General features: G+C 20.6%; 3 protein-coding genes across 11 annotated transcripts; 1 reads left to right on the top strand and 2 right to left on the bottom strand.

The window, feature by feature from the left end:
- Positions 1-990: 990 nt before the first annotated feature.
- LOC108004429 (KAT8 regulatory NSL complex subunit 2) lies at positions 991-3995 on the top strand. 7 transcript variants are annotated; one of them, XM_062085206.1, is made up of 8 exons: positions 991-1133; positions 1983-2115; positions 2277-2396; positions 2472-2640; positions 2864-3164; positions 3261-3383; positions 3450-3590; positions 3671-3995. In XM_062085206.1, the coding sequence occupies exons 3-8, from the start codon at positions 2297-2299 to the stop codon at positions 3917-3919; spliced, it is 1083 nt and encodes a 360-aa protein (XP_061941190.1). In that variant the 5' UTR covers positions 991-1133; positions 1983-2115; positions 2277-2296; the 3' UTR covers positions 3920-3995. The 7 variants fall into 7 exon arrangements, with proteins under 7 accessions (XP_061941190.1, XP_016922813.1, XP_016922816.1 ...); XM_017067324.3 differs by having other exon boundaries at positions 2849-3164; XM_017067327.3 differs by having other exon boundaries at positions 2211-2396.
- Positions 3996-9696: 5701 nt separating this feature from the next.
- LOC108004433 (zinc transporter foi) lies at positions 9697-17365 on the bottom strand. 2 transcript variants are annotated; one of them, XM_062085202.1, is made up of 12 exons: positions 15459-17365; positions 13836-15335; positions 13037-13755; positions 12124-12188; positions 11729-11969; positions 11468-11637; positions 11106-11318; positions 10828-10957; positions 10435-10704; positions 10191-10367; positions 9938-10125; positions 9697-9852 (listed from the first exon to the last, which is right to left on the bottom strand). In XM_062085202.1, the coding sequence occupies exons 3-12, from the start codon at positions 13743-13745 to the stop codon at positions 9706-9708; spliced, it is 2310 nt and encodes a 769-aa protein (XP_061941186.1). In that variant the 5' UTR covers positions 13746-13755; positions 13836-15335; positions 15459-17365; the 3' UTR covers positions 9697-9705. The 2 variants fall into 2 exon arrangements, with proteins under 2 accessions (XP_061941186.1, XP_016922832.1); XM_017067343.3 differs by lacking the exon at positions 13836-15335.
- A 313-nt stretch (positions 17366-17678) lies between these two features.
- Positions 17679-19501, bottom strand: LOC108004437 (small ribosomal subunit protein uS4). 2 transcript variants are annotated; one of them, XR_009832721.1, is made up of 5 exons: positions 19399-19501; positions 18858-19091; positions 18481-18667; positions 18021-18101; positions 17735-17900 (listed from the first exon to the last, which is right to left on the bottom strand). XR_009832721.1 is itself a non-coding variant. In XM_017067353.3 (4 exons), exons 2-4 carry the CDS (start codon positions 19078-19080, stop codon positions 17729-17731), a joined length of 582 nt encoding a protein of 193 aa, XP_016922842.1. In that variant the 5' UTR covers positions 19081-19091; positions 19399-19501; the 3' UTR covers positions 17679-17728. The 2 variants fall into 2 exon arrangements, 1 of the variants encoding a protein (XP_016922842.1); XM_017067353.3 differs by lacking the exon at positions 18021-18101 and having other exon boundaries at positions 17679-17900.
- Between the last annotated feature and the right edge of the window lie 518 nt (positions 19502-20019).

Genomic DNA, 20019 nt, shown 5'->3' with positions numbered 1-20019 from the left:
TTTATGACATTAGATTGTCGTAATTTATAGGTTAATACGAAATTTTGCAATACCGTTAAAATTATTTTATGGACGTTTTATTTGTTTAATATTTTACAAAATAAGTTTTTTTTCCGTATAATAACCATAATAAATTAATAATATCAATTTTTCGAAGTGCTTTACAGTAATGAACTTATTTTTGATAATTTGTTATAAAAACCGTTTTTTAAAGTCAATAGATTTTCTTAATCTCAATAAAATTTTAACAAATTTAAAGTTGATCGCAATTTTATTATTATTTAAAACGCGATATATATTAAATATCCAAGATAATTAATTAATACCATATAAATTACTATACAGAAATATGTTCCGCATGCATTTTTATATTATTGTACACCGATTTATGAACTTTTGGCAGGCCATGAGGTTGGTTATATAAAAAATTATATTATTATTTCGATATTAATTCACTATATAAATTAATAATTTCAATTATAATAATAAAATAAAAATTCTATATTTTATAGTTGAGGTATTTATATCCATGTAATAACTTTATATATTATTATAATTTACCCCATTTCATATGAAAAAATTAAAAAATATTACTTGTCATTATGTTGCACAAGAAGTTGCAATTTTTCTGACACAATAAACATGTAATAAACTAGTACTATTTAATTCGAAATAAATATTAATTTTTTATGATGAGCACGTTACATTGGTTTATTTTAATAAACACGCGTGCATAACGTAAAACCAACTTGGCTAATATTTTATGACCAACGTCATAACCTACCTGAACTTTTTCAGTCTATGATAGGTATGAATCACGTAGTTTATCAATTAGAAGTTTTGAGCTTTCAACTCCCGGAAGTGACGCAATCGTTGAGCTAGTATGTGCACGCAGCCAATATTACCCTTGTAGTAGCGTTCCGTTATCTTGATCCTATCGAAGGATCCAGTGTTGTCTTTCGAATATTTAGTATTTATTCAGATACAACTTCAGACTTGCACAATTGTTAATATTTTACGTTTCACAACATAATCTTTTTTACTCTTGAAATAATCAGAAATACATCGATGGTGATAAGCGTGATTGGATTGGCACTGCCTTCCTCTTTGAAGATTTGATATAAGAAATCACAGTAAGTCTTTAAAAAAATTATATTTCGCGGCTTTCTTAAGTCCCGCTTCTTTCGTTTTATTATAATTTTCACAAAAACTAATCACATGTCCGTTTCATTCGTTCGAAATCCGTACATACATCAATGAAACTTCATTCAACATCTCACGTACAAAATGGCGACGATTTACCACTTGTTACAAATACACATTGTATTAAAATTTTATTTAAAAAAAATGATTATAAATTTAGATATATATAATATTTTATATATATATTATAATTTTTATATTCAAAATATATTCTTTAAATTGTAAATTATTTTAAATTAATAATATTAATAGAGTAATTTTGATTTCCAATGTAAGTTATCGCGCTAAATTTAAAATTATAAAATAAATATATACATTGTAACTTTTAATTTTATTAAAAAAGTAATTTATAAAATTAATTTTTTGATATTTTTCAGAATATTATGAAAAATTAATATTTCATAATTTTTAATTATTTGATATATAATTTTTTGAATATTTGAAAATATACTGAAAATATATCAGGGTTTTTATCTCGTAAATAACTATAATAATTGAAAGTATAATAGGATTTTATTTATATTTATATAGGATTTATATTTATCGATTTATACTCTGTTAATTTCTCGATATTATTTTGTATTCGATATATATTCATTCATTATAAAGTCTACGATGTTATAATCGCAGCTTGCAATTCTTCCGTATTTTATATTTCACATTTTTTTTAAACATTTCTCACATATATATTTAATATATTATAATATTTCTTTATTTTTTTTAATTTATTAATAATAACTTATTATTAAATTATTAATAATAGATACTTAAAATTACAGAATGCTAATATGAAGTAGACACTTCTCAATATAATTTATTCTGTCACTTGAATTCTTCATCAAATTCAAGATTACATTATAATGTTAAAAAATACTAAAATCTAGCATTGAAATTGGATAAAGAAGATATTTTGTATGTACCAAATCCAAATTTAATGAATTTCATATATATTATATATTTTTTATTACATATAAGAATTTTTTTTTAAATATTATACTGAATTTTAGATATACTGAATTTAAAAAATCCAAATAGTTTGAATAAAGTCAAGAGCTAGATATTCTTTATTACAGATTTATTACAGATATTTGAAATGCTTTTACTTAATTTAAGCCACTATGTTAAAAAAACAGATTCAAGTACTGAAGATACTGAAGATGAAGAAGGAAAAGTCAAAGCATTAGATCCTTTTAGTAAGTTTTAATTAAATATTTTTATAAATAAATTAAAATTTTTGTAAAAACTTTATATAAAAAATTCTTTTTTAGCTGAAGTTGATGCATATAAAGTAAATGCAAGTGGACGTGATATTTTGGATTATGCAAGTTCTTCTGATAGTGATGTTGAACCTACAACAGTGAATGATACTTTAAGAGGAAGTTATCTTGATGATAGTGATAATGAAAGTTTATATAGTGCACAAGAAGATCCTTTAAAGTAAGAATATTCTTATGTATGAATACTTACAATTATATATATGTATACGAAAATTTTATTAATTTGTTTTTTCTGTAGAATATCAGCTAGTTTGCTTTGGCTTGAGCAAATTTTAAAAATGAAATTTCAATTACCTGTATTTTTACTTATATCTATTTTGTAGTTGCTTTTTGCAAAAATGAAACAGTAATTTCTATTGAATAATTAGTATTAATTTTTTAAGGCATGCTGGAATTTTTACTGCTGAGGAGGTGATCTATATTGCACGAGAAAAACTAATTAGATTACAATCACTTTATATAGATCAATTTAGAAGATTACAATATATATTAAGAGAGAAAAGAAGAAAATATTTACATGCACTTAAAAAGGAAAAGGAAACATTATGTAGTATATATGATCAACCGAAAGAAACTGCAAAAGAAAAAAAAATTTATGAAAAATTGAAAGCCTTAAATCGTTATCATAGACGTAGTGGAGTTGAAGCTATATTATATAGAAAATCTTTAGAACGTAGAGCACAAGTAAAATACAAATTTTATGATTTTATATAATAAATAGTATTATATAGCATATATGGTATATATGGTAATATTAAAAATTATATATTTTTCTTACAGGCAACTGTAGGTCCTACACAAAAAATACCAAGTATATCAAAATGTATTTTTACAGAAGGTGGAGTAAAATGTGGAGAAAAAACCCTTCCTGCTGCAAAACATTGTCGCAAACATATTCTTAAAGTAATATTTAATTAATAATATCATATCATATAAATACAAATTGAACAAATTTTATCATCTTAATAGGATCAACATCAAGTTTTATTTAAAGCATGTGGTGCAGTTCGAGCAGATATAGAATGTCATGAGCCAGTACCAGTGATTTTTGATACAAATTGTGTATTTCATATGAATTTACCATCTGAATGTAAATTGGAAACTATGAAAGTAAGATTTTAAAAATACATTTTCTATTAATGTACAAAACAATGATGCAATATTAATTCTATTTTTATTATAATTATTAGTTTAAAGAATCAAAACCTGAAACACAGGAAATATCAGCAATAGATAATCAGTCTATAGAAATTGATGTAGTAGGTGAAATTCAAGAAATTGATCCAGATGATGACATGGCAGGATTAATGAGAGAAATGAGTGATGCTGCACATATGAAACCAGTATTTAATGAAAGTTTAAATAGTGAAGCTAGCACAGATACAGCATTTAGTTTATCAGCTCAGATGAGTGATAAAGATGATCTAGTCTCTGTTTGATAAACTATTTTGTTATAATATAATTATTCTAATATTTGTATAAAACTTAATATTTAAATAATATTTATAAATTTTATTTGACTTGTATTGTTAATTATATGTTAAGTGCCTCAATATTAAAAAAATCATATTAACTCATACATATATAACAGCTGTTATATAACAGCAAAAGATTGTAAAATATTATAAATATAATTTACAAATATAAAAATTTTTTTTTATATATTGTACATACATACATACATACATATATATTTTAAAAATAAGATATATCATTTTCATTTGTAAATATTACATGATCATTGCATAATTTTAAAAATAATAAAATGATTAATCTTAATTAATTATATATTATTATATTATATTATTATTTAATTATATATTATATATATTATTTTTTATTGAATTATTTCTTCATATTTGTAATCATTAAATATTTTTTAAATATATAATTAACTATTTAAACACTAACTATTATCAAATATAAGAAGAATATGATACATCACAGTTTTAATAAAAATTTTAAATAAAATATTAATTCACAAATTATTTTTAGTTTGAAATTTACAATAGATTTAAAAAACATATCTTTATCTTATTATATTTCATTTAATTATTTTTTAATTTGTATCACTTCATAAATGATTTTTAAATATTTAAAAAAATATAATTTTATTTTTGAAAATCTATGATATATTAGCTTTTATAATGAGATTAATTCATAAATATAATTATTATAATCTAAATAAATATTAATTCTAAAATAAATTATAAATAATATATTTTCTGATTTTTAAAAATATTTTTTTTAAATTACAAAAAATGCATTGAATATTATTCTGTCTAAATGTCTAAATTTATTCTGTCTTTTTGTCTATGATTGAAAACATTTTACAATTCATAAATATTAAAATATCATTTAATGGTAAATAGAAGAACATTTTGTACAAATTTGAAACGAATATATTGAACTGTATTTGTGGTGACATCTCTCTATTCAATTGTAATTTTTGTGATAGGCAATTGTATTATATAATGGCGGAGATGATTGAAACTCTAAATTAATATTTTTGCATAAATTAAGTATTTGAATATTACAATTTTTAATATTAATGATTTATTATTATAAAATAATTATTTTGATATAATACAATGATTTATAATTTAATGATATTATAATTTATTAATTAAATAAGTATCATTTAATTAAAATTTATTGTTTTTTTAATATTATGTGTGTACTAATATTACATAACAGAAAATATTATGGTTTGTTAAATTATACCAAAATTATTATTAAATTAAAATTTTTTATTTCGTGTAATGAATTCCAATTAATTTTCTATAACAATAATTCATATATTTTTATTTTTATTAAAATTTACAATCGTTGAATGTACATATATTTCGATGCTATACAAAGTGTTCAATATATTTATATTATATTCTCTGAAATTATAGAAGTAAAATAATAATTATAATACTTAATAATATTAACAATTTTAATTAATATTGATATTTTATTAAATATTATAATTAATATAAAAATTAAAATATTAAGTATTCCATATATATTTATCTGAATTTAAAATACATTTTTAATCAAATTTGTGAAATTTTTTAATGAGAAAAATAATTTGGATAAATAAATAAGTAATATTAAATTATTTCTAAAAATTTAAATTTTAATTTAAATTGATCTAAATTGAAATTTAAATTGAAAATTAAAAAATATAATTTAATATATTGAGATATTTTTAAAAAAATTGATTCTGGAGATGAAAACACAAAAATTCATTGAGGTTTATTTATTATATTTATTACATTTATTGTATTATTATAAAAAGATTGCAGATGTTTATACAAAATGATATAAAAATCTACATAATATATATGAATGATAAAAATATTTAAAATATAATATTTGAAAAATAAGGCAAATCTCAATTTAAGCTTAATTTCTTTTTTCGTGTTCATAAAAATTTTATTTCATATAAACATCCGCATCCGTATCTACTTATTAAATTTAAATTATTTACATTATGGTTAATATTGAAGATATGGTTGGTATTATTACATTGCTATTTCATTTAATAAATAAATATCAATTGTTATTTTTATATATTAACTTTTATGTTTTCATCTCTAAAATCGATCTTTTATGAGGTATTCTATGAATATATTGACATTTTATACAGATTTTATTATTAAAAAATTTTATTTAATTTATAAATTTTAGTGATTATTTTTATTATTTTTATTCACCGTTAGTACTTCTATGTATTGTATAATAAATTATATTGTTTTAATAAGTATTTATCTGAACGAAAGGGAATATTTGTACAAAATTAAATTATGTTATATCATTATAATTATAATCAAATTATTTTAGAATTTGAAGTTTAATACAAAAATTAATTATTACTCTTAAAAATTAAAAAATTTTTTGAAAGCAAAAAAAATATAGATTTTTCAATGTTGTTATTAATTATTATACTATTGATTGAGTTTTATTTCTATTATTTTCTTTATTATTATTCTATTATTTACTTTTATTTCTATTATTATTCTATTTGAATCTATTATTTCCACTACTTAATATATTTATGAATTATTAATATTCATGGATTATACGATTTTACAAATTGAATTCAATATAAAAGATAAATCGCCCAAATAAAAATTTCGATACATTTTGTATTCTTAATGTACAAACAAATATTGCACATGTCTAGAATACAATTAAAAAATTTAGATCTAAATAACTTAATCTTAAAATATTCAATAATTTTTATATGTGCTAAACAATTTTTTTAATGAAAACTTTTTATAACATATTCTCTAATTAATTTTAATATATAATAAAGTATATTCTCAGATAATTTTTTTAAATTATCTCTTCAATTAATAAAATTATTATTGGCCATAAAATAATTATAAGATTATATTATAATATAATAAAACATTTATTAATTCATATTAGAATCAAAATTCATCATTTTTATAATTAAAAAAGAAATACTGAAATCTTCAATTTTTATATATAATCCGTATTTCCGTATTTACAATTAAAATAAAATATAGAATTCTATAAGATAATAGATTTGTTCTATATTTAATTTATATATATAGTACATATATTATGGAATATTATTATATAAATTATTGATAAAATTTATTAAAATTTATTATTGAAAAATAAATTCATTTTAAGAAATAATAAGAAATCAATAATTTAGAATAATCTTTTTTTTTTTAAATAAAAATCATTTTACTATTTTCATATTATATGTAAAAAAAAAAATCCTAAAATCTTTCAGGATATATAATAATATAAACATGTTTCAAAAAACTAATGTTTATGCTTAGCATTTAAATTTTTACAAAAAGCGCAAATCATTTAGTTAAATACATCAGTATTAATATAAGATATAATTTAAGAAAGTATTTTGCTTATAAGAATATAACGCTTTTTTTCAATTTTTACATTTTCTGTAAAAAAATACATTGTCATTGATCATGGCATTAATCATTAATATACAAACAAAATAAGTAACTTACATCATTTAATTGTTTAACACATTGAATGCCATGTAATTAATCAATTTATTGATGTGAGCAAGATTGTTAAACTGGTATTCAAAGTGTTACAATACATTTTTAAGTAACAAAAAAATGTGCAAAATATGTATTTTGAGAATGAATATTCCATGTCATTAGCACAATAAATGCATATATATAGAAATAATTGTATGATAGTAAAAAAATTTTGTTAAGATAATTTTAGAGAATCAAAGATATTTCAGTATTTTTACAATTATAAATAATAGTTTCTTTTACATAAGTACAGCTAAAAATATTTAGCTTTTATATTTTAATTATGTATTATCTTACGACATGCAGATATGTACATATAATTGTAAGTAATCACCAATTCAATGATTGATAATTACTGTGGCAGTATAAGTAGTATTTTTAAAATTTTAATATATTCAATCATGAATAATAATTTACCGCCTCTATTTATCTGCATCAATATATTTGATGAAATTATTTTGTGCACAAGTGCATTTATAATTGTACAAAATTAAAATATGTTGTTTAGATAATATAATTATCTTATTTGATAATTTATTAATTACTGAAACACAAACTTTTATATATATATAATATTTAAAATATTGTGCAAATGCAGAATAATTACAATGAAACAACTAGAAAAAAAATAAGCATAGAAATTTCAAAAACAAAATTGTAAATTTTTATAAACTTATTAAAATGCATTTATGATCAATTGATAATATTTTCTATAATTTGGTATTAACTTAATACCATTGTTTTTCGTTTTTGATCTTATAATTTGATTAATATATAACTATTTCGACTTAAAATTATTATAAAGTATAGATCACTTTGTTAACTTTAATAATACATTTATGATAGAATTACATATAACACTGACTCAATTATAAAATATTTATCTGAAGCATCATTTATTTAAATTGTTGTATCAAAATAAAGAATGCAATTATTAAATATATCACAATCAAACTTGTGTACAAATACACTGACAACTCTAAAATACATATTATGTAAATGCCAGATATCTGACAAGTAAAGAGGTAATGCAGATTATAATTAATCAATATATAATTTTTATATAGGGTATTAATATATTCATAGAACATCTCCGAAAAATCGATTCTGAAGAAACAAACAAATAAAAATACATAAAAATTTGAGGTTTATTTAAGGTATAAGTAGTTTGTATTAAATGAAACAAGATAGAGATAAAAACAGTAGTAAAAGAGAGAGTGATTTAACTCTCTTTCCATTTCACTTCTAAACTTTCAATTTATAATTTAATAAATAAACTTTAATCGACATTTTTGTTTTTTTTTGACCTCTAGAATTGATTCTTCAAAAATAGTCCATGAATATATTTATATCTTGTTATAACAATTAATACATTTTTATGGTGATTCATATTTAATCTAAATATAAAACCGAAACAATTATATCTTCTATAGAAAATTGAGTAAATTTAATTAAAAATGTTTTAAGTAAAATAATTGTCAATTTTTTTTACATGCATTTAGTTGGTGTTACATGTGTTTCAGTATTACATTTTATGGTTTAAATATTAAATTTCTAATTTTTTTATAATATTTTTTTATAATCATTAATTACCATAATTATTGATAAATTAAAAAATAAGAAAAGAAAAAAAAATATTTTAAAAAATCGCATGGCATTTTTGCAAATTTATATGATTTTAATAATAAAATATCAAACATTATTGAGTAAAAATTGACTACAATTATCTATCTTTATAATAACCTACCAAAGAAATTGTAGAATATTCAAATTTTACTGAATTATCTGACTGTTTTTATTATTTTCAAAGAACGCAATATCTCAAATATAATTTTTAATAAATATACTTCAAATATTGTCGTTGCATTTGAATTACCTAACTTTCTTTAAATTGTTTAACTCATTTATTCTTGTGCACGGAATACTCTTAGTATTGTAAAACATTTAGCATTTATTTTATTATAGTACATTCTTAAGTTTTTAACAACAGACAATGTTGTTATCAACAAGAAATCTTATGCTAAATGTGAAAAGAAAGAAAGTAAATTTGTTTCTATTATTATAACAGTAAATATTTTCGGTAAGAATGCACAGTCAAAATTTTATTGACTTAATAGATGACTGTAAATATGGATCTATAGAAAATATTGCAAGCTTACCATTCAAAAAAGTTGTCAGTCTTTATAAATTTAATCACTGAATATATTTTTAAGATCGTGTTCATAGAGTGCTATAATTAACATTATTCCAAGGCCACATGATAGCCCTAATGCTTGTAAAATACATTGCCATTGAGAGCTACGCTCTACAGAGTGACTTGAAGATAATTCTGGAATCTTAATATTAATATAAATATTTAATAGTCAATTATAATTATTTTATTATTTTATTTTATTAAATAAAAAAATATATACTACTTACCATGTCTACTAAAGCTATATATATAAACATTCCTGCAGCAGCTGCAAACATCCAATTACTTACAGAAGGAGTACTTCCTAATAGTACACCAAATATCATACCAAACAAACAAAGTACAGAAGATAACAGATTATAGAAAACAGCTTGTTTAGCGCTCATACCGGCTTTTAATAAAACCGCAAAATCTCCTATTAAAACAGAAACAAAAATTAGTTGAAAACTCAAAATATTTAATATATTTAATATAATATACCTAATTCATGAGGTAATTCGTGACAAAATACAGCTATTGCTGTGGAGAAACCACCCGCTATATTTGCTGAAAAAGCTGCACCTATAGCCATACCATCAGTAAAATTATGCAAACCATCACCCATTACTACCATCCAAGCAACACTCGACATAGATTCAGGTGCAGAATGAACATGACCTAAATAAATTTCATTCATAAAATATATTACAGATAAAATAGTATATTAAATCAAAGTAGACAATACCATGTGAATGGGTATGACCATGATGTTTTGTTTCGTGTTCACGTATAATAACAGTATAACTTTCTGATTCATTTAATGGTATATCTGCTCCATCTGTATTTTTCTTAGTATTTACTATTGAATCGTCTAGCCTCCAATCTTTACTTGGTTTTTTTTCTATATCATTCGTCATAATTTTTGAAACTGAATTACAATTTGATGTTAATGGTTTTTCTTCTTCTATCACAGGAGGTCTTTCATGATTATTATGTTGACGATTATGATGATTATCTGAATAATAAATATCCTTTTATAATAGATTATTTATATTTTTAATATCATTCAAAAAATAAAATTAAAAGCTTTAAATCAATTAAATATATAAATAAATTTCAATAAAATTTTTAATTATACCTTGAATATCTGTGCTAATTTCACCATAACAATATGGATATGATGAATATTTATGTTTGCAAAGTTTCTCTCCAACAACATTACTATTTGGTCCATCAGTTTCTCTCATTACTCGAACACGTGGTGGAAGCTAAAATTCAAAATATAAATAGTTTACATTTACTTAAAAATAAATATATTTTACAAAAATTTATATATTTTTATTCATGTTCTTTTGTTCATGTTCATGTATTTTTATTCATGTTCATTTCTAATGTTAATTTAAATAAAATAATTACTTTATTACGGCGTTGTCGAAGTTTTCTCCATTCTGCTAACATTGTTAAAGCTTTCTCGGTAAAAAAAAATAATGCAAGTCCCATCATTGCAACTAATCCTTTCCACATATTCATATTATGTTGCTCTTTAAAATTCATATTATGTTGCTCTTTAAAATCTAACTCAACATGATCATTATGAATATATTCATGATTATGATGCGACATCATTGCCTAAAAAAAAAAATAAATCTTTTTTTAATAAAATATATAATAATTATATATTAAATATATATTAATAATTAAATATATAATAATTAACTCAAATTAATTTTGTTTATAATAAAAAATTTTTAGAGTAAAAATTTATCATAATATCTTACATGTGGTAAAAGATGAATAAGAGCATCACCACATAATGTTCCTACAGCAAGAGCAACTAAAAATTGTAATAATTGATGATAATAAATTTTACCCATAAAAGGTATAACAGCAACACCAAGTAAACCACAAAGACTGATTATTAGAATACTGATTGTTGAATAGGCCCACACTGAATAATAAGAAAATTATATACTTAAAATTATATTAATATTTAAAATATAAAATTCTTATTAATATTTATATTTATATTGATTATATACCTTGAACCATATTACGAGTTATATCTTCTCCAAGATATTTGTTAATTGTTGTTAGCCTATAATTCTCCGGTACACGAATACATCCATTTCTCTCTGAGCTTGATTCTCCAGCTAATTGATAAACAAGAGCTGGACATACACGTTCAAAAAGCCAACTTGGTAATGTTGAATTATTATTAGTACTCAAATTGTATGGCATATCTCTTGCAACAGTACTTAATAATTCTTTACTACTTAAGCACTAAAATATTGATACAGTTATTTATAGAATGTATTTAATTAAGAATTTAAAAACAAATTAATAAAATTCAAAAAACTTGTTTAATTTTTTACAAATATATATAAATAAAATTATACATACAATATTATAATATTAATTGTTACAATTATCTTACCCGTTCTTTTTTAATTCCATTTTCATATTCTGGTAAACCATTATTTTGCAAATTCTTTGACTTTTCTATAACAAAAAAATTCATATATAAATTTATATAATAATATATTATTCAAAAACTTTTATTAAATAACTTTAAATATTATCTAATATGAAAATATAATTCATATAATAAATAAAAAGTGTTTAACAAAAATATGATATATAATACATAAAAAGAAGATATTATCTTATTTAAGATAAAATATGCATTACTTAATAGAATTTTAATAAGAATTTTGTAATATGATTTTACTGATAGTAAAAAGATGTTGGATATCTACATAGAGGATAACATTACATATGATATGATTATTTAACCATTGATATCTCATGTAATCAACAAGAATAGTATCAAATTTTGTTTACTCATTCATAATTATAAAATAAATGTTGCTGATTATTTCTATTTTTTAAATATATTTTTTTTATTGTATATATTGAATACATTTCATTTATTTCATAAAATATTATAAAAATAGAGTTCAATAAAATCAATAAATAACTCTATAGGTCAATTGAAAAGGAGTTTGAACTCTTAAGTTATGCTAAATTATAATCAAGATGATTCTTATATTGAATAAAGATAAAATATTATCAGATATAATATATATACATATATATATACATATATAAGAATAAATAGTTTCATATCTTATTATGATTGATAGGTTCATAATTGATAATTAAAAGTCATATACTGATATTAGCTTTAAAAGACAATATTTATATAAGTTGATCTTGAAATAAAATTTTATTTTCATTTTTTAAAAATATATATTCTTTTTTTAAATATTATTAAATTAATTAATACAAAATTAAATTTAAAAAAAATATTTTTAATAATGAATAATCAATAGATGAAAAAAACTTACCCAGTGGATTTTCATTGTGACTAGCAACAATATTATGATTTTCTAATGTTGATATATCAGTTAATAATCTCAATAATCCTAATTTTTTTAATAACTTTTCAAAACCTTCCATTGTTATACTTGTACCATCTCCATAAGTTTCAAAAATTTTCTTCATGAAATATTTTTCATCTAAAACATCTACATCATTTCTTTTTGTCCTGATTTTATTAAAAGGACTTTGATTTTTGTCAAATTGTATTATATTCAATTTACTATTGTGTGTAATTTCAAATTGGCCTAGTCTTTCTGATATTTCCATATCCTTCAAATTTGTAGAATCTTGTTTCATTATTGGCATGTGGTTATTTTCAATGTTAATTTCTACATTTTCTAGATTTTTCTTTTTAGTATGAACTTCATTTGTGGCAACTGACATCAATAAAGTAGTTTTGTTTCTGGTATTTTTATCTAATACATTATAAAATTTAACAGCACCATTATTATAATCATCTAAATTATTTAAATTTAATTTTCTCACATCCTTTTGCTGTATTTCTTTGAACTTCATTAATGACCAAGATGGTTGTAATTGTTCATTAGGTCGTAATAATTTTTCAGAATTATGAGTTGTTTGTCCTGAGCTTGAAAATTCAGTATGTGCTGAACATGGAGTATGTGCAGCACATAAAACACAAACTACACAAACTGTGACAAAATGGTGTGACATGTCGTATATCCTGTAAAATGAAATAAAAAATTTTAATTTATATACAAATAATTTATATACATATGTATATGAAACCTAATATTTACCAACCTTTATCATATTTCAGTTTATTATGTAATAATAAAATTATTATTATTAATTACTAATTTATTATAAAATAATGAAGTAATATTGAAAATATGTTCAAATAACATATTTTTGTATTATAATCTATTCATCATTAGAAGAGATAATAAAATATTACATTAAGTAGTTATCTATGCACAGAATGATAATAATGATAAAATTCAATTTTAACTATCTTTTACTATCCTTAAGTTATTATATATATGTTATCATTGTAAACATAAAATTATGTAGATTACAAACATAAATTCAAAATATAGTACAGTTAATTATCTATATTATTATATCTCATAATTTTTATAATAAAAAATATTAATGATGTTATAAATAATCACAAAATTATTTTTTTCTTTATTTAATATTTAATTTTTTTATATAAAAATAATAAATATAATTTATAATTTTTATAATTGCAGAAAAAAATTTATCATTGTTCATTATTATAAAAATATTATAAACATATATTTCTCATAATGAAAATGTAATTCTTTTATATAAATTTTATAATAATTTTAAAAACTGTATAAGAAATATTTTTCAACCTCTTTTTGTATTATAACTCTTAAGTGAAAATTCTAAAAATATCATTATTTCTATTTATAAAAAAAATAAATAATTAAATTTCAATCAGCATATTATTAAATGTATTATAAATATCAATATAATAGATAAAATTGACAGATTAATTACCTACAATAATAATTAGTTATTAATTTAAATTTAAATAACAATTAATTTTATTTTGAAGTCTATTATGTTATATTTTTATAACACGATAAATATAACAAAGTTTAATTTTAAAACTTTGATCAATTTCTCAATATAACTTGAAAATTATTAGAATTATCATATTAAATAAAAATTATTTTATCGTTATTTTTATTAATTTTTTATTTTATACAAAAACTATAAATGTATAATTAATTTTTCTTACATATATTGAAATGTCATTTAATTTGAAATTTAAAAATGAAAAAATTAAAATTGCATATAAGAATATTTATATATTTTGTCAACTTTTATTGATAAGAAATATATAAGGAAAGAAAAAAACTTATTTCTATAATAAATTATTTTCAATATTATTGTAGTTCATAAATTAAATATTATAATTTAAATATACAATGAAAAAATTGTGAATGCATAATAATTAGTCTTCATTCGAAATATAATTTTAACTAAACAAATAAAAAATAATTAATCACAAGTATAAGAAACACATGATGTACTAAAAAATGAAAAGCGCGCATTTTATAAGACAAATCTATGTAAACGAATCAGGATGCGTGCGCGCTGTATCATATCCGAAATAGTCAATGTTCGATGCTGCAGTCGCTCCTTCAAAAACCGTATTTTTAGCTGTCAAAAAGAGAAGGAGATTCGTGGTTATCGCCCTCCTTGCCCTACCCCGCATTACGGATCCATGACAGAATTTAGAATTTAGGTTAGAAAGGCGGTCTCTTGCTTTAATATAAAAAAAAAGATGTGTCAAATTTTAATATGGAACCCAGTTGTTTTTTGTCAGTATACGATATCTGATGAAGGGTTACCGGATTATAGTATGATAACACACTGTCATGTAATTACCTTTATTCGATCAGTGAAACAAAATTCCCGCTAGGAAGTAGCATATGTTAATTGATCGAAACGCGCTCACTAGCTTGCGGAAAGCTCGCGAAGTCCCACGTTAACGTAAGAAGAATCCTTCGTTATTCTCCTCTATCCCCTTTCTTCTCTCCTCAACCAACCGTTGATCACCAATCCCGCCGCGTGCAACAAGTATACTCTGAACATAGCTGAATATTGGACTTCGACAAGATCGACAAACCTTAAAAAATTCTTTAACGTTACGTAATCATAGCTAAACCAACACTATCGTATCTCGTTAGGTTTCAAATTTCAAGTCATATTGCCAACACTGTTATCATATCAACTCTTTGTTATTATGCCATGTTCAAATCAATTACAGTAAAAATTTTTAATTATGTGAGTTATCACTTGAAAATAATAATGAAAAAAATAAAAAATAAATAGAATAAATATCTTTTTTTAAATTTTATTTTTTAATAATATTGTTGTGGTATATGTATTTGTATAATGTATTTATCTTTATTATTATATTTATGTTAGATTACGTAATCATATTAATTGATAATATATTTATTAATATATAATAATTATTATTTTTATTATTCAATAAATATAAAAAATATATCACAATGTACTTTGTACTTTTTGATAAAATTAAATTAAAAAGTTACAATTATTGTTATAAACAATCTGTTTCCGATTTGAATAAAATTTTATGAATAGCATGATATATAATATATAATGTATAATATATATAGCATAATAGCATAATAATATGTAATAAATAAGTAAATATTTCTATGTTCTATTTATTCATATTGTATGTTTTCATATTATATATTCAAATTTAATTTGTTTATAAAACGGTTTGTCTTATATTTTAATTGAATATCATAAGTTTTTGCTCCAGAGATAAAATGCTTGTAATCGTCTTATCTCAATTTGCAAAAATCAATGCTAGAACATAACGGCTGTGGTTAATGTTTTTTTTAAAGAATACAATAAAAATGCCAATTGATGTAGAGAATTATATATAAATTTTGAAATGTTATTTAATTTAGTGATACATATATATTTTTATTCATGATTGTAATCTAATGAGATGTCCATGAATGGTTTAAGAAATAAAAAATTATTTTTTAAAATTTTTAAAAATTTTTTTAAATTTCAAAGAATTATCTCGAAAATAATTTAAAATATTATTGAATTGAATATAATATATTAAAATACAGTGAATTAAAACTTTTCAAATTAGAAAGTTTAAATTGTTTGTTTTGTTTATTTAAAATATATTATTATAAAATAAATAGTATATTTTTTATTGCAAAAATAATTAATTCTAAGTATATAGATGTATTTTTAATAAAAAATTTCTGATACGGATTATACAGGAATATTCGTAATATTCACATAAACGTCGATTGCTGCGATATTCTCATATTTTCATATGTTTAATCACTGCAAATATATACTAATATCTTTTCTTTCCTAACTTTTATTCCTTAATTCCCTATTTATTATTTCTTTCTTATTTTTATCAACCCTGTTTTTTAACTAATTCTTTCAATATTAATCAAAACTATATAACATCTCGTTATAAATGAAGTACCTAAACAATCCTTTTTATAAATATATATATGAAGCATTATTAGGAATAAAATTGATAAATTGATACAACTATTTTATTAATAAAAATTATACACATTAAATATCAATACGATAAACTATGCAATATCAGAAATATTTAATATTTGAATATTTAATCAAATTTTCATATAAAATAATAAATAAGTAGTAATTAGATTTCTAGATATTAATATAAATATAATATTGATACAAATAAGATATTATATTAAATAATAAACTATATATTATCTACCATACTAAAATTTATGAGAATACTTTTCAGCAAAATCGAATCATTCTTTTTCACACATTGTTAATAATTTTATTAATATTGCAAGAATATATATGCAAGAAATTCTTATTGGTTAAAAAATTTATACTATTATTTTTTTAGTATTTTTATCTTTATATTAGGATTAAATATTTATATTTTTACTCGTTATTGAATATAATATTTAGTTAGTTATTTATTAAAATGGTTGGTAATATTTAGTAAAATTCTGCATTACATACAGAAATGTAAAAATATTTGTCAATAGACAATGGTAAAAAATATAATCTGAAAATCATTTAACATTTAACAATATAAAATTTAATATTTAAAGCATACTTTTATTAGATAAAGTATTACAAAAAATTATTTAATCTTCTTCTTCCTCTGGAGCAGCTCCTCCACTTCCTTTACGCAGATTCTTCCTCTTTACACGACCAGGTCTGCCACCACCAAATGGAGATTTTAGTGAAAAGTCAATATGTTTCTGTGAATCCAATCTTACAATGAAAGATGGAATGTTCACTACTTGTTTGCGTACTCTGAAATAAGATATAATGAGATATATTTTATATATTATATTCTTATTTCTCGATATTCTCTATTTTTTGTATTTCAAAATATGAATTTATAATGCTATTTAACATATAAAAAAAATATACCAATTATTTTTAAAATGAATTTATATCCGTTAATATATAACAGACGTTAAGTGTAGTTTCACTAACACTTAAGTGGCCTGTCTGAAAGAAAATATTATAATATGTATTGCTCCATATTCTTGAGCATTTTAGCTACCCATCCAATTTTAAGTCACATTTTTTTTTATCATTTTGAAGAAACAATCAATCAGCAAAAATGTATGAATACCTGCAGTAGTCAAAAGACTATTACTACCATATTTTATAATTAAGTAAAATTAACAAAAGCAATTGAAATACTTGTTTCACAAAAAAAAGTAAAGGTTATGTTTCCAGATATGAAACCAGATAAATATTTATTTTTATCTGGTGATTAATCAGGAGATTAATATTGCCTTAAAGATTAGAAAAAATCTGTATATAATCAGACATTTCTTGCCCATTTTTTAAGGCATATAAAACTAAGTTCAATAAAATTTACCTAATGTGACGTTGACGAATAAGTACACGAGCATGATGTATAGACTTGGCAAGTCCTAATTTAAATACTTGTGTTTGAAGTCGTCTTTCTAAGAAATCTTCAATCTTCAAACCAAGAACATAATCAAGCTTCATACGGCTTTCATCTAACACTCCAATTCTTACCAAACGACGTAAAAGAGCATTTCCTAATAAATATATATTTCAATGAATAAAATGTTAAAATATGGAATAATAATATTAATTATATGATTTCATCAGTAGAATATATCATCAAAACTATCAATCAGACAAGAGGTGTCAAAAATATACATTCATCATAATTATTTTATAAGAAAATCTTAAAAATTTATTAACTTAAAACTATTCATTTCATACCCTCAAATAAACGTTTAGGATCCTTTTCTTCTAAAGTAAGAAGTTCTCGAGCAGCTTTTCGGATATTTGCTAGAGTATATTTAACTCTCCATACTTCACGCTTATTACGAAGACCATATTCACCAATAATTCGTAATTCTTGATCTAAACGAGCTTTTTCATAAGGTCTTCTTGGGGTAACATAAGTTTTTGAGAAAACCGAAGGTATTCTTCCATTCACCATTTTGTACAATCCTGAGATGTATTTAATAAAAAAAAAATATTTCTCTTACATATTATTACATATGCATCTTTTGAAAAAACAAATTTATTATAATTTTGTGATATTATATTTTTTTTATTGATATATTAGATATAAAATATATTTAATATAAAATTTATATTAACATCACGTGTACATTTAAAGATTATCAAATATAATTAAAAAAAAGATTTAATTTGCTTAATTAATTATTTTTAAAAAGTTAAAGTTAAATTTTATAAATTCATATTGTAATTAATTGTAATTAAAATAAATTGAATTTTTAAATAAATATCATACCTTACTCTCAATCGTGCTAGAGTAACGACCACACTGCGTTGGAAGAAAAGTTGAAATGGCCGAACTCATATTGTAAAGCTATAATTCTAGAGCGAATGCAGCGCTTAAACAGGAAATCTGATACATTTTAACTAGCGGGTTTTTTTAAAAAACGTACAGAAATATTAATGTTTAATAATATTTTATATAATATTAAATTATTAAATATTCTGGTCGAAAATCTATTTATATTACTTATATTATTATATATAAGAAATGCTTATTTAATTCTCATTTATTATATTTGAATAAACATATTAACAAAAAAAAAATTACTTTTTTTTTTAAATATTTAAAATTATTTGAATATATGTCTATTTTTTTTTAAATATTTTTATATGATTTTCTTTATATTATAATAGATCAATTTATATACATAATTTATTTCAATATTTAATGAATAATATACATGTATATATATTTTATCAATTTTTATATTATAATAATATTACATTGAAAAATATATTTCGTATTTCTATATAAAATAATTAATAAATTATTTTCACTATTTTTTAATTATAAATATAAATTTGAAATAAACAAATTTATTCATTATTTATTTATATGTATTTATAAATATAT

This window comes from Apis cerana, linkage group LG14 (assembly GCF_029169275.1).
Source record: "Apis cerana isolate GH-2021 linkage group LG14, AcerK_1.0, whole genome shotgun sequence".
NCBI lineage: Eukaryota > Metazoa > Arthropoda > Insecta > Hymenoptera > Apidae > Apis > Apis cerana.
The sequence above is the reverse complement of the archived record's forward strand: the minus strand, read 5'-3'. Positions and strand labels throughout refer to the sequence as shown.

Bases quoted from the DNA above. Each gene is read 5' to 3' on its own strand.
- LOC108004429 (XM_017067324.3), top strand. From the start codon at position 2,297: ATGCTTTTACTTAATTTAAGCCACTATGTTAAAAAAACAGATTCAAGT. The intron at 2,641-2,848 runs GTAAGAATATTC...TTGAATAATTAG, and splicing joins GCACAAGAAGATCCTTTAAA to TATTAATTTTTTAAGGCATG. The intron at 3,165-3,260 runs GTAAAATACAAA...TTTTTCTTACAG, and splicing joins CTTTAGAACGTAGAGCACAA to GCAACTGTAGGTCCTACACA.
- LOC108004433 (XM_062085202.1), bottom strand. From the start codon at position 13,745: ATGTCACACCATTTTGTCACAGTTTGTGTAGTTTGTGTTTTATGTGCT. The intron at 10,126-10,190 runs GTATATTATATT...CTGTTTTAATAG, and splicing joins CGAATTACCTCATGAATTAG to GAGATTTTGCGGTTTTATTA. The intron at 9,853-9,937 runs GTAAGTAGTATA...ATTAATATTAAG, and splicing joins ATATAGCTTTAGTAGACATG to ATTCCAGAATTATCTTCAAG.
- LOC108004437 (XM_017067353.3), bottom strand. From the start codon at position 19,080: ATGGTGAATGGAAGAATACCTTCGGTTTTCTCAAAAACTTATGTTACC. The intron at 18,668-18,857 runs GTATGAAATGAA...TATATTTATTAG, and splicing joins TCCTAAACGTTTATTTGAGG to GAAATGCTCTTTTACGTCGT. The intron at 17,901-18,480 runs GTAAATTTTATT...ATCTTATTTCAG, and splicing joins ATTCGTCAACGTCACATTAG to AGTACGCAAACAAGTAGTGA.